Below are 13,643 nucleotides of genomic sequence, written 5' to 3' on the forward strand. Positions count from 1 at the left end.
ATACAACACATTTAAAATTCTAAAAAGATAAAAACTATAGATTAAAAACATATTAAAATTTAAAATTTAAAAATCAAAACTCAGTTGAAGGCTGGGAAAACAAGTACGTCTTCAGGGTCCTTCTAAAAGCAACCAGAGAAGGAGATGCTCTTATTTCATCAGGGAGCACGTTCCAAAGCTCTGGGGCAGCTGCAGAAAAGGCCCGATCCTGAGTTGCCACCAAATGGGTTTGCAGCACCCATAGTCGGACCTCTCCAGATGATCTTAATAGGTGACAGGGTTCACAACATAGAAGGCGCTCTCTTAAATACCCTGGACCTAAGCCATTAAGGGCCTTATAGGTAATTACTAGCACTTTGTATCTCATTCGGAAACCTATCGGCAACTAGTGCAGCTCTTTTAGAATCGGTGTTATACGGTCCCTTCTGGTAAACCCAGAGACCAGTCTGGCTGCCCCATTCTGTACCAATTGTGGTTTCCGAACTACGTACAAAGGCAGCCCCACGTAGAGTGCATTACAGTAGTCAAGCCTAGAGGTTACCAGCATATGTACCACCATTTTAAGGTCACTAGTCTCCAAGAACAGACTTATCTGGCATATCAGCCAAAGCTGATAAAAAGCACTCCTGGCCACAACTTCAACCTGAGAAACCTGGGAGAGTTTTGGATCCAGGAACACTCCCAGACTATGAACCTGATCTTTTAGGGGGAGTGTAACTGAATCCAGAACAGGCAGATCTAAACCATCTCTTGGATCCCAACCCCCTACAAACAGTATCTCCGTCTTGCTTGGATTCAACCTCCGTTTGTTATCCCACATCCAGCCCAATATTGCCTTCAGGCAGGCACTGAAGGGGGTCATGCCATTTCCTGATGAAGTTGGTATAGAGAAATAGATCCGGGGTCATCAGCATATTGATAGCATCCCAGACCAAACTTCCTGATGATCTCTCCCAGTGGTTTCATGTAGATGTTAAATAGCACTGGAGACAGTATGGAGCCTTGTGGAACCCCACACTTCAGCTCTCACTTTTCAGAGCAAGTCTCCAAGCGATACCATCTGGAATCTGCCAGAGAGGTAGGAGCAGAACCACTGTAAGACAGTGCCACCCAAGCCCACCTCCTTCAAGCGACCCAGCAGGATACCATGGTCAATGGTATCAAAAGCCACTGAGAGATCCAAAAGGATCAGCAGAGTCATACTCCCTCTGTTGATCGCCAATTGGAGATCATCCATCAGGCTGACCAAGGCAGTCTCAACCCCATAGCCCACCCAAAAACCAGACTGGAAAGGATCTAAATAATCTGTGTCATCCAAAACTGCGTGGAGCTGAGAAGCAACCACTCGCTCAGTCACCTTGCCCAACCACAGAAGATTAGAGACGGGTCTGTAATTAGCTAATTCTGAGGGATCCAAAGCAGGTTTCTTCAAATAAGGTCTAATAATAGCCTCCTTAAGACAAGGAGGCATCCTGCCTCCCTCAGAGAAGCATTTTGATATTTACCAGACCCTCACTGATAATATGACTATCAGATGAAATAAGCCAAGTTGGGCAAGGGTCAAGAGAGCAGGTGGTGGGGCGTACAGTCTGAAGCAGTTTGTCTACATCTTCAGAAGTAACAAACTGAAAATGATCCAGTTCAGTCATACAAGAGGAGTTTCTGGGCACCTATGACAGACTCTGCAGTAACTGTGGAGTCTAGTTTAGCGCGAATACCAGATATGCCGTTCTTTGGATTCAGATTTTCTAGGTACGTATTGTACCTAAACAGCAGCCTGCATCCAGCTTGCTTCTGCTAACTGATTAAAAACAATTCAAAACACACTTTATCTACAATCACAAAATGCTCCCCTGTGGATTATTTTCTGCTGCCTCCCATTTAAAGTCCAAATAAGTCAGAAGGCTCATGAAGCTCCACCTTTATTGTCTGTAAGGAGAATCAAGATAGATAGAATATTCACCATTTTGTTCCATGGGAGGTTTCCTTCCTCTCTGAACTCTCCTTAGGAGACCCGTGAGTGTTTGACAGTGTTTGAAGACCTGTGAGTCTTCCCCAGTCACCTGATATTCAATGCCCCTCTCCAGAACATTCTCTGATACCATCAGTCAATCCCACAGATGGATGGTAGCCTTTTCCCAGTTGTTCCTCAGCTACTAAATCTATGTCCAAATATAAAAGGCCAAAATATGTGGCACAAGAAACAGGATGGACTGAAAAACCTGGGGATGAAAATGGGTAGAACTAAGGAGATCAGAGCTAGGCAGAAAGAGTGTATACTGGAAATTGTTGATCTGCTTCTGTATCACAATTAGAGACACGTTGAAGCCATTCTCACGGCCACTCAAAAGCAGGTTAAGGGAGCCCAGCCCACTTTTGAGCAGTCATGAGAACTACCGGGCTCTCAGGTGAGTTCGGTGGTTCAGTGGCAGCTAGCCCACTTAAATACCCCTCCCCTATAATGAGGTTAGTGGAGGAAGCACTCCACGAACCCCATTTTTGTGATCAAGAGTTGCTACAATGTGGCTCCACGCCACAGTGACTCACAAGGAGATCCCTGACTGGGAGGCTAAAACAAGCCTCCCAGTGTCAGGGGTCTCCCCAGAATGCCTCACTCATGCATGGCATTCAGTGACAGAACCTGTAATTGTGTAGGTGGCCGATCCAGCTGCCCAGGGCAGGTTTTCTGCTCATCTGTGGGGAGTGCAGGCCAAGCCCGCTCTCCCTGCAGAACCCTCTAAGGCTCTCCACAGTGCTCGTGTGGAAAGCCTTATTGTGTCAACTTAAAGAATTCAGAAATCCTTCTTGTAAACCATAGCAAAAAAGGATTACTGATCAATTTTTATTCAGATAAATTAAAGCGAGAGGGAGAGGGAGAGTTTAGGTGTTCAGGTTTAAGGTTTAGTTTAGAATCTTCTTCTCCCACAGAAATATTTGCCTAGTTCACAGACTAACATTCTGTTCCCCTTCAGCCTCCTCAGGGCATCTTTCACCTCCTTATTCCTCAGACTATAGATCATGGGATTCAGCATGGGTGTGATCACAGAATAAAAGAGAGCAACCAGCCTATCGATATCCTCAATGTGGCTTGATTTGGGGCGCAGGTACATGGCACTGGCAGAGCCATAGAACATGGTGACCACAATGAGATGGGATGAGCAAGTGGAGAAGGCTTTGTGTCTACCCTAGGCTGATGGCATGTTCAACACAGTGAGGAGGATATGAATGTAAGAAACTAGCACAAGTAAGAAGGGGGATAGTGTGATCAAGATACTTAAAGCAAGGATGGATATCTCATTCCTTGTGGTGTCAGCACAAGCCAATTTCAGCACTGGTGGTATATCACAGAAGAAGTGGTTAATCTTATTGGGGCCACAGTAAGGCAAGGTAAAGATCCAAACCACATTTCCGAGAGGCATGAAGATTCCACAAAGCCAAGAAGCCATGGCCATCTGAGCACAAACCTTTTTGTTCATAATGACTGGATAATGCAGTGGGGAACAGATAGCCCTGTAGCGGTCATATGCCATGACAGCCAGAAGATAGCATTCAACTGTCCCAAGTGAAAGAAGGAAATACATCTGGGCAGCACAGCCAGCAAAGGAGATGCTCTTGGCTTCAGATGCAAGGTTGAGTAGCATCTTTGGAAGGGTCACTGACGTGTAGCAAATCTCCAGACAGGACAAGTTCCTCAGGAAAAAATACATGGGTGTGTGAAGGGATGAATCAACAAGGGTGAGAATGATAATAAGGCCATTTCCCAGAAGTGTGAGAGTATACATTATTGAGAACCCAACACAGAATAACACTTGTGTTCCAGAATTATTGGAGAATTCAAGGAAAATGAACTCAGTTCTCAGAGTGTGATTTACAGGTTTATAATCCCTGATAAAATTCATCTGGAAAGAGAGAGAAAGAGATGGAAAAACAAAGTCATGAGATCTATGCACATCATAGACAATAAAATTTATGTATCCCTTTAGCCTTACAACCCTTCTGTTACCTCAGTACCTGTGGAATTCCTTGGTACAAATATTGGTCATATGGCATATATAATCAAGTCAAATATTCTTCGTTAGTAATACTCCACTGTGTTTTCTTATATGGTTATACTTGACAAAGGGACAATAGTTCAATGGAAAAGCATCTGCTTTGCATGCACAAGATCCCCGGTTCTATCCCTAGCATCTCCAGGTGTGGCCAGGAAATACTCCTGCCTGAAAATTTGAAAAGCCACTGACAGTAAGTGTAGACAAAATGGACTTAGATGGACCAAGGGTCTGACTCAGTTTAAGACAGCTTCCTGTATTCTTGTGCTGAGAGGTCAAATCAGCATTTAAGGTGAAAAGAATGGCTTACCTCTGAGATGATGATAATTGTGATGATGGGTGTTGTCTGGAATAGATGCCTCTGTGCATGGAACAGAAGTATTTCATCCAGTTTGGGGAGACTCTGTGAAGGTATTCCCTGCAGACTCTGAATATTTAAGGAAGAGTTACACTAAATATGCCATATCCTGAGGACTGAGAACATTCCCTAGGGGATAAAGCTCTATAAAGAGCAGGCCACTAGTGAATTGTCTTGTGTGTGTGTTTATAAATTAAACTGTGTTTATATGTTATGTGTATTTCCTTCTGGGGAGATTTTTGAATGGTGTTAAAAGATGCTCACTTATAGATATATAGACCTACTAATTCAAAATATCCAGGGTCAGAAAAACCAGCAAGAAACATGAAGCCAAACCAAAACACCTATTTTGAGTTTATGCTCAAGAAAAGCCTAGTCGAAAATAATACTAGTCTCATCTCACATTCACAAAACAATTCTATTTGATTTGCACTGTGGGTCTAAGTCCAGCACAGAGAGCTCTATGCAGACACACACTTAAAGTGTAATATACATATATGGAGAGATATGCTGATTCTATAACTATACCTGTCTGCACTATTACAGATGGAGCATCCACTAGCATAGCTACTGTATAAAAATGTCCTACACAATTTATAGGGAAATGCCATAAGACCCATCACGCAGTGTCTAGATAGGCTGTTATGCAGTGCTGGGGAGGAGACAGTTGTCATGGTGCACGTTGGCACCGATGATGTGGTGAAATGTAGAGAGGTCCTGGAATCCAAATTTAGGCTGATAGGTAGCATATTGAAGTCCAAGACCCCCAAGGTAGCATTCTCAGAAATGCTACCTGTACCACGCACAGGTTCAGCAAGACAGGCAGAGCCAAGGGGTCTCAATGTGTGGATTAAACATTGGTGCCAGGAGGAGGGGTTTAGATTTGTTAGGCACTGGGATACATTTCGGGGCAAGCGAAGCCTGCACAAAAGGGCCGGACTGCACTTGAACAAAGATGAAACCAGACTGCTTGCGAATAAAATCAAAAAGGTAGCAGAGCAGCTTTTAAAATTACACCTGGGGAATAGCCAACAGGAGCTAGGCAGTATCCAGTTTGGTAAATGCCATCCCTTGAGGTATGAGGGTGTAAAGTATTTAGATAAAACAAAAGGAGACAGAGTAGAACCATTTAAAGAGCAGTCAGAAGGCTGTGCTAGCTGGTCAAAGAGATCAAAGAGCCAAAAGAAAGATAGCATACACCAGGTAAGAGATTCAGTGCATAGGTGCTTATATGCCAATGCCAGAAACCTCCGAGCCAAGATGGGTGAGCTGGACTGCTTGGTTGCTAAAGAAGAAATATATATAATGGGCATAACAGAAACATGGTGGAACATTGAGAATCAGTGGGACACGTTTATCCCTGGATACAAACTCTATAAAAAGGATAGGGGAGGGGGCACTTTGGAGGTGGAGTAGCACTGTATGTTAAAGAAGGGATAGAATCTAACAAGCTAGAAAACCTAGGCGGACTGGAGTCCTCCACAGAAACCCTGTGGGTGACACTACAAGGCCTGAAAGGAAATACTCTACTGGGGACACGCTATTGCCCTCTGGATCAAAATGCTGATAGTAACTGGGAGTTGCAGAAGGAAATCAGGGAGGCATCAAGGAGAGGCATGGCAGTAATAATGAGTGACTTCAATTACGCACACAAAGTGGCTATTCCCACAACCGCTGGAAAACGGTTGTGAGAACCACCGGGCTTGCAGGTAAGCTCGGTAGTTCAGTGGCTGCTAGCCCACCTAAATACCCCTCCCCTAAAACGATTTTAAACCATTTTGGTGATCGTGTGCTGCCATGATGTGGCTCCATGACATGGCGACACACAAGTAGACCCCTGACTGGGAGGCTACAACTAACCTCTCAGTGTCTGGGGTTCCCCCGGAATGCCCCATGCACTCACACAGTACGTTCTGGGACTTCCAGGGCCGGGAGGCCCCCGATCCCCACCCAAACCCTTAATGGTTATAATAATACATAATATATCAATGATAATACCCAGTTGTAGGGAGGGAGATATTCTTCTAAAATATATTTGTTAAAGTAAAAATTGCCAAAAACTCCTCTTCCTTATTCTGTTGGAACAAAATCAGTTTAAATGCTGACAGGGAACCTATCTCAGCTCTTTAAAGTTGCGAATCAGTAATAAAAATGTTTGGTCCAGTATATCTGCAAACACAATTAAATCCTGGCCAACAGTTTGCACAATGGAATACCCGTGTTAGGGAACTGCTTGGGCTACTGCATGTGTGGCAGGCAACCCCAATGCTATTGCAATTGTGTGATAACTTTAAAGAGTGCATGCCCAGTTCTGTAGTGCTACTTCCATTGGAAACAATGGCAGTAGCATTGAATGATACTGTTCTAAGTCATCACACTGCTTCCCTGTTGCGCAGCACCATCACAGCTGCCTGCCATGTGCACAGGACCTCTGGTGGGTCCCTAACGCCAGCGTTCTGCTGCGTGGAATGTCAGCCACTCTTTTTGAGCAGTTTAGTAATACACCTGTGAGTGTATGTATACAAAAAAGATGGTGTGGAGAGCAATTAAAACAGGAAGGAGGCTAATTGTACTGAAGTCTTATATAGAGACGAGACCAATAGAACTCATCTTTACTTCTTCTCAAGTTCTGGCTCTTTGCCTTCAATTGCACCATATGAGTGTGAAAGCACCTGAACAATCGTAATAGTTACGAACCTTTCTGAAAAATTCAGTGCTCCTCCCATGGATTTGGATTAAAAAACCACAGGAGGGAGTTAACTGGAAGATGTCAAAATAATTTGCCATGCAGTTGTGCATAGAGTTGCATCCAGTTCTTCTGTCTGAATATAGCCAATCACAGAAATCTGCAGTCTTGCAGATCTGTATATGCAGTTCCAGATCCCTTCTATGACTTTTTGAACATGTTCAGCTTCTCGCAGGTAAGGAAAAAAAAAATCTCTAAAGCAGCAGTCTGTTACATAGATCTATATAAGTTATTGCCACAAATATAATATTTTGATGTATCCAAAGAGAATTCTCTATTGATTTATATATTAGTTAGACAGCCAAAGTATTTCCTTATCATCCTTATGCTAAAACTAACTTGTGAAGTTAGTTTTTTCTGCAGATCAAAAAGCTGTTAAAAGCCTTTTTGTTTTCCACACAACTGGCAACTCTGCCTTCTAGTCTACAATAAATCACCGTACCAAACGGTGATTGTTACTCCTCTTTCATGACTTTTGGATTTCTGTTCTGGCAGATTTGTGCTTTGGCTGGCTGGTGGCTACTAAATCTTGCTGCTAAACATTATGCTGCCGATTGCCTGCTGTCTTATTAGGATTACTGCTTTTAGCTCAATATTATGATTGTTTTCAGATGGTTTTATTAAAAATCCAGATGATTTTAACAAAGGAGATGGAAACATATGCTTAACACGCTTTGTTGAAATCAATGAAAACTTTCCTCTCATAACTGAGTTGTCTTTATTCCAAGATTATGTAAGTAGCTTCATGCACTTGAAACTGGGGTGAATTCTGCCTTAACTCAGTTATAGGATGATATTTAATCTTGGAAGAATAACAGAGTATATAATTCATTCAAGTGAATGTATTGCTTGCATCTCTTTCAGAAAAGATTCTGAGGTTGTTCTCACTCACAGCCAAGACCGGGCTAAGACATCCAAGCCTGGGCTTGGCTGTGCAAGAGAAGCGCCAGGAATGCACCCAATCCTGGTGTTACTTCGGCTGCAAACCCACCTATGGAGCCAGCCTCTTAAATGAGGTTAAGGGAGAGGGTGCTCCCTTTGCCCTGATTTTTAAAATCATTTTTAGTGCCAGCTGCTTTTAGCCTACACTCACTGCAGCAATGACAGGTGCCTGCCTGTTGCTGCGGGAATCCCCATAATGCACCTTGCACTCGCACAATGCATTATGGGATATCCAGGGGCCAGGATGACACATTCTGGCCCCCGATCCTCTGCGCTGCCAGGGGCTGCCTGTTTCCATCTGGGCAGGCAATTTGCACACCTACACAGACCCAACAACCATATGCAGGGGAGGTAAGCTTCAGCAGCCTTCCTACCTGTGCACTCTCAAGCCCTTCTCACTGAACATGAGAAAAGGCTCACTAGGTTGCATCTAAAGGTCTCCTTTCTCTGACTGAGTGTTTCTCCATCAGGGAATCTTTGTATACAACTCACAACTTCTTAAGTCTGTGACCATCAGAAAGTAGCAGTGGGTGAGACTGGAGGCAGTGTTGTGTTCTGCTACATTTCCTCTTATGTACTGTAGCTTGTCTGAAAGTAAATGGGATACACCAACCTTGTTGAAGCTAAAGAGTTCTGGACCTAGTCAATGCCTAGGCATCATTGCCAGAGTCTGGAAGGGAGGTTGCCTGGGAACCTGTGAGTTTTGCAGGGCAGGATATAAATGTAACAGTTATAAGAAGAAGAAAAATAGTGTGACCGTGCTTGTATGAGTTTAGACAAGTGGTGATAGGGACAGAGCAAGAAACAAGAGGGTATGTGAAATTTAAGCAGTGGGGCTATTCTTACGATCACAAAAATTGGGCTAGGAAAATCCTAGCCCGATTTTTGTGATCGTCAGAACCACCGGGCTCACAGCCGAGCCCAGTGGTTCTGGAACGGCTAACCCGCTCCTGTAGCCCACCCCTTAGCCCGGGTTTGCGGAGCAAGCGCTTTGGTTGGATGTAACACTGATTTCCATTCACCATCATTTCCCCCTCTGTGGCGATAAGAGCCCTCTTAGTATGAAGAACAATGTGATACTGCAGTGTGATAGTGGACACATATTTTTTGTAATATTTTAGGAAATAACCAGGTCCTAAATTAAGAAAGCCACCTAATGGCGCAGTGGGGAAATAACTTGACTAGCAAGCCAGAAGTTGCCAGTTCGAACCCCGGTGGTATGTTTCCCAGACTATGGGAAACACCTATACCAGGCAGCGGCAATATAGGAAGATGCTGAACGGCATCATCTCATACTGTGGGAGATGGCAATGGTAAACCCCTCCTGTATTCTACCAAAGACCACCACAGGGCTCTGTGGTTGCCAGAAGTCGACACTGACTTGACAGCACACTTTATCTTTAAATTAAGAATGAGTTTTAATGTATTATTTCTTTCCCCTGCACACACACTATATTAGAAATCCACATATTACAGTTGTGTTTGTTCTCGTTGTTTCCTCATAGGACAAGCACTCAGAAGGAATTATGAATGTGAATGGTACCACCATGATTGAATTTGTGCTTCTGGGACTCTCTCACAGATCTGACTTACGAATCCTGCTCTTCATTGTCTTCCTGATAATCTATCTCTTCATCTTGATGGGAAATATTCTTGTTTTTATTGCCATAGTATCTAATCGCACCCTGCACACACCCATGTACTTCTTCCTTAGGCATTTGTCTTTTTTGGACATCTGTTATACAACAGTAACTCTCCCCCAAATGCTTGTGAATCTGATGGCAGAGAGGAAAACAATCTCATTCTTAGGCTGTGCCATGCAAATGTTCTTCTACATTTTCCTGGGGGCTGCTGTGTGTTACCTCCTGGCCATTATGGCATATGACCGTTACCTGGCAATCTGCCATCCCTTGAACTATGTGAGATTCATGACCAGGAGGGTTTGCTTACTTTTGATCTCAGGATGTTGGATCATTGGATTGTCCATTTCCCTTGTGCAGACAGTGCTGATATTTTCCTACCCCTTCTGCGGCTCTGACATTATCAACCACTTCTTCTGTGACATTCCCCCAGTGCTGAGGCTACACTGCCCAAGTCCTTACATAAACAATGTCAATCAATTTCTAACCATTTTCCTTGTTCTCATCACTCCATTTGCATGTATCCTGGTTTCCTATATTCTGATCATGGGTGCCATCATGAAGATTGCCATGTTAGATGGGAGGCAAAAGGCTATGGGCACATGTTCCTCCCACCTGCTCTCTGTGGTCCTCTTCTATGGCACAGCTATGTTCACATACCTGAGGCCTAGTTCTAGTGAGTCAATTACTATACATAAGCTCCTCTCCCTTACTTATACTATGGTCCCTGCCATGCTTAATCCTATTATCTACAGCCTGAGAAATAAGCAAGTGAAAGATGCCTTGAAGAATACATTTGCCAAAATCAAAACTTTGGTAGACATATGAAGAATCTATTTTAGTGTCTGATTAACTATATTCCTATATTCCTCATAGTGAAATGTGGTGGAGAACTAAAAAAAAAAGCTCACATATAGTGTAGATTGAAGCCAAATCTAGAGGAAAAACTAGTTTCCTGCATTTCCTGCACTAGTTTCCCTTTCTTTTTGAGAGTCATGTTTAATAACATTTGAATATGGCAGAAATCTCACATTCATTTTTGAATGTTCAGATTCAAGGCAAAAGTAGTATTTTTTTTAATTAAAGTGATTTTGTTCAGAACCTATGTTTGTGTATGCTATGTCAATATTAATTAGTTTAAATATTCCCGAACTCCATTAAAATCTCTCATAAGTATTATTTCTCCATTTGATATCTGTATTATTTCATCATAAAAGTGACCTTGTGCTGTATTTGGTGCACATATTCCTGCTATGGATATTTCCTGATCTTCCAGACTCCCTTGTAATATTAGAGACTGACTGTCTGTACCTTTTTGTATGACAAAAAATTGAAACGGCAGCTTCTATTTTGCTGTTGTGCTGGTCAAAGACTGAAATAAAGACTATGACTTTTTTGTACTTTATGAATTAATAATGGGAGACGTTTCTTTTCATAACCTCTTTTGTCTTGGTTTTTGCTGGTGCATGATATATTGGCCCTTTCCGAATATTCTTCTAATATTTCTCCTCTGTATTTCACAGATAAGTTTTTTGCATCCATACTATTTCTTATTTCTTGGATCTCAAGAACCTAGCCACACATCTTCTTTTAAAAGGATTGTTGAGGCCAGCCACACTGTCATAATTTTTATAGTAGTTGCCATTCTGCAACTTAAACTAAATTAGAAAAAATGTAATACAAAAAAGCACATTAAATATCTTTATTGTTAGAATCACCCTTCAACAATTTACCCAGTTGATCTGCCTCTTCCTATAAACTATATCTTTTTAAATCAATATATTCCTTAGGTCTTTCTCCCCCCCCCCCATCTATGTATCCTCTCTCTTCGTCTTCTGGACTGTCCAACATCTGCGTAAATTGATTTGCTTTTTCTAAAGATTTTACTGTAAGCAACCTATTTTGATATGGATGTCAATTTGGATAAATCATTTAGTAAAACTGGAGCTGTTGGCCTACCAAAACAATGGTGTAAATGATTACAGGGTAGAGGGTTGAAAGATTCCTGGAGAGAAAAGAATAGAGATCAAAGAGACTACACTTTTTATTCAGGAAGACACAATACATACATTAGAATTGACTACATCTTTCTATCTAAATGTAGAATAGCAGAGCTAAAGTCAGTTAATATAGCTCCTAAAATCTATGAACATCATGCTCCTGTAAAAAATTTTTAATACTGGCATAAGCCCAGGAAAATGCTAGCTAGAATGTTGGCAGAAAGCAAAGCTCAAAAGCCCATCCCAACTAACAATGCTAAAGATGGAAAGGAGCTGGTCACAGATGAAGATCAAATACAATAGTTTCAAAGTTATTATCAAAATTTTTATTCTTTCTCTAATCCATCAAAAGAAAAGATACAAAACTTTACAGAGATATCAGATACCTTTGATTACAACAGAACATAGACAATGACTTAACCTACCCATTACTAAGGAAGAAATTTCAAAAGTCATTGAAAAGTAAAAGATCAACAAATTACCTGGACTAGGTATTTAAATTTAAATTGTATGAACGATTTATAGAACAACTAGTCCCAATACTGGAGAAATAATTTAAAGAAATTATTAGTTACTTCAACTTACAAAAACATGGCTGGAAACTGCAATTGACTTGATCCTCAAGCCAGATACAGATCCAATGCAAGTCAGTCCCTATAGACCTAGTCCCCTTTTAAATGCAGATTCCAAAATACTAACTACAATTTTGTCTGAGAGGTTGTATGCTATTTTAGGAGATTACTTGAAAAAAGAACAAGCAGGTTTTCTTAGGGGAGATTAGGGCTCGCAGAGGCCTCGCAGAGGGCATTTGTGCATGCGTGGCGGCCATTTGCTCTTACGGCAGCCTGAGAGGGCCAAAAAGGATTTAATTACCTGGCCATGGTGGTGATGAAAAAGGCCAGGGGGGGGGAACCTGCATGGACACCCCACCCAACAGCAAGCCCCCCGAAGAGGCTACAGCAAGCCCCCGGAAGGGGCTACAGGTACTTTATTCACTTAATTTAAAAAAAAAAAATAGTTCGCGGACCTGCCGGACTGGACCTGGTGGTCTGGTTCCAGTCTGATGGGACCGGGGGGTGGTTCGATTTGACCACGAACTCCCGGACCGAATCGCCGGACTGCCGGACCGGTCTGCACATCCCTAGCCGCTTCTATGAGGCTTCTTTGCAACTAATGATTAGTTGCATTATCCTGTGATTAAGCCTGAAATATAGGAAAGCCCATGTACATGTGCACAACAACATGTTCATGTGTATAGACACCTGGACACACTTACAACATAATATCTGAATAGAACAAATCTTTTAAGTTTGACCCTGGACAAATTTTTAAAGGAGAAGGAAATGCAAAAACAACATTAAAATGTGTTATCGTTGGCACGGGGGAGGGCTCTCAAACACTTCTTTAGTTTAACCTCTGGACTGGACTCAACTGCAGGAATTTGCACAAGTCAGATCCATATTTTATATAAGCAAGGATTTGGTCTGAAGAACAACGGCAAACAATGCAAGATTCTTAGTTAATATTGTTGATCCCTTGCCAGGTAATGATCTGTTTAACCAAGGGTAAGCTATTAGTTCCTACTCTGCAAATCATGAGAGGAAGTGAAATTAGTGTATCTGTCCACTCAACCAGGCAGTCTTTGTGATCTGCTTGGGATGGAACTCCCAGAGGTGACAATACTGGAGCTTAAAGCATGGCCAATGTGTCTGATGAACTGACAACTTTTCTTAAATCAGCAGCCTGAGATCATGCCCTTCTGTCGTTGTTGCTAGAAACCACATATCTGCTGAGGAGTCAGTGACAGAAGGATGTACATGAACATCGTATGTGTCAGTAAGTACGTCACTATATTTTCTGAAGACTTAGCTGTTTCTATTCCTTATTTATTATAGACATTTATATCCC

The 13,643-nt window shown here is 42.2% G+C and overlaps 1 protein-coding gene and 1 pseudogene across 1 annotated transcript; one reads left to right on the top strand and one right to left on the bottom strand.

Moving 5' to 3' along the window:
* Positions 1-2,906: 2,906 nt before the first annotated feature.
* Positions 2,907-3,863, bottom strand: LOC128331268 (olfactory receptor 10A7-like; annotated as a pseudogene).
* A 5,758-nt stretch (positions 3,864-9,621) lies between these two features.
* On the top strand, positions 9,622-10,563 carry LOC128331269 (olfactory receptor 5V1-like). Its single transcript, XM_053264620.1, has one exon. The coding sequence runs from the start codon at positions 9,622-9,624 to the stop codon at positions 10,561-10,563; it is 942 nt and encodes a 313-aa protein (XP_053120595.1).
* Positions 10,564-13,643: the final 3,080 nt, after the last annotated feature.

Source organism: Hemicordylus capensis, chromosome 6 (assembly GCF_027244095.1).
Source record: "Hemicordylus capensis ecotype Gifberg chromosome 6, rHemCap1.1.pri, whole genome shotgun sequence".
Lineage (NCBI taxonomy): Eukaryota > Metazoa > Chordata > Lepidosauria > Squamata > Cordylidae > Hemicordylus > Hemicordylus capensis.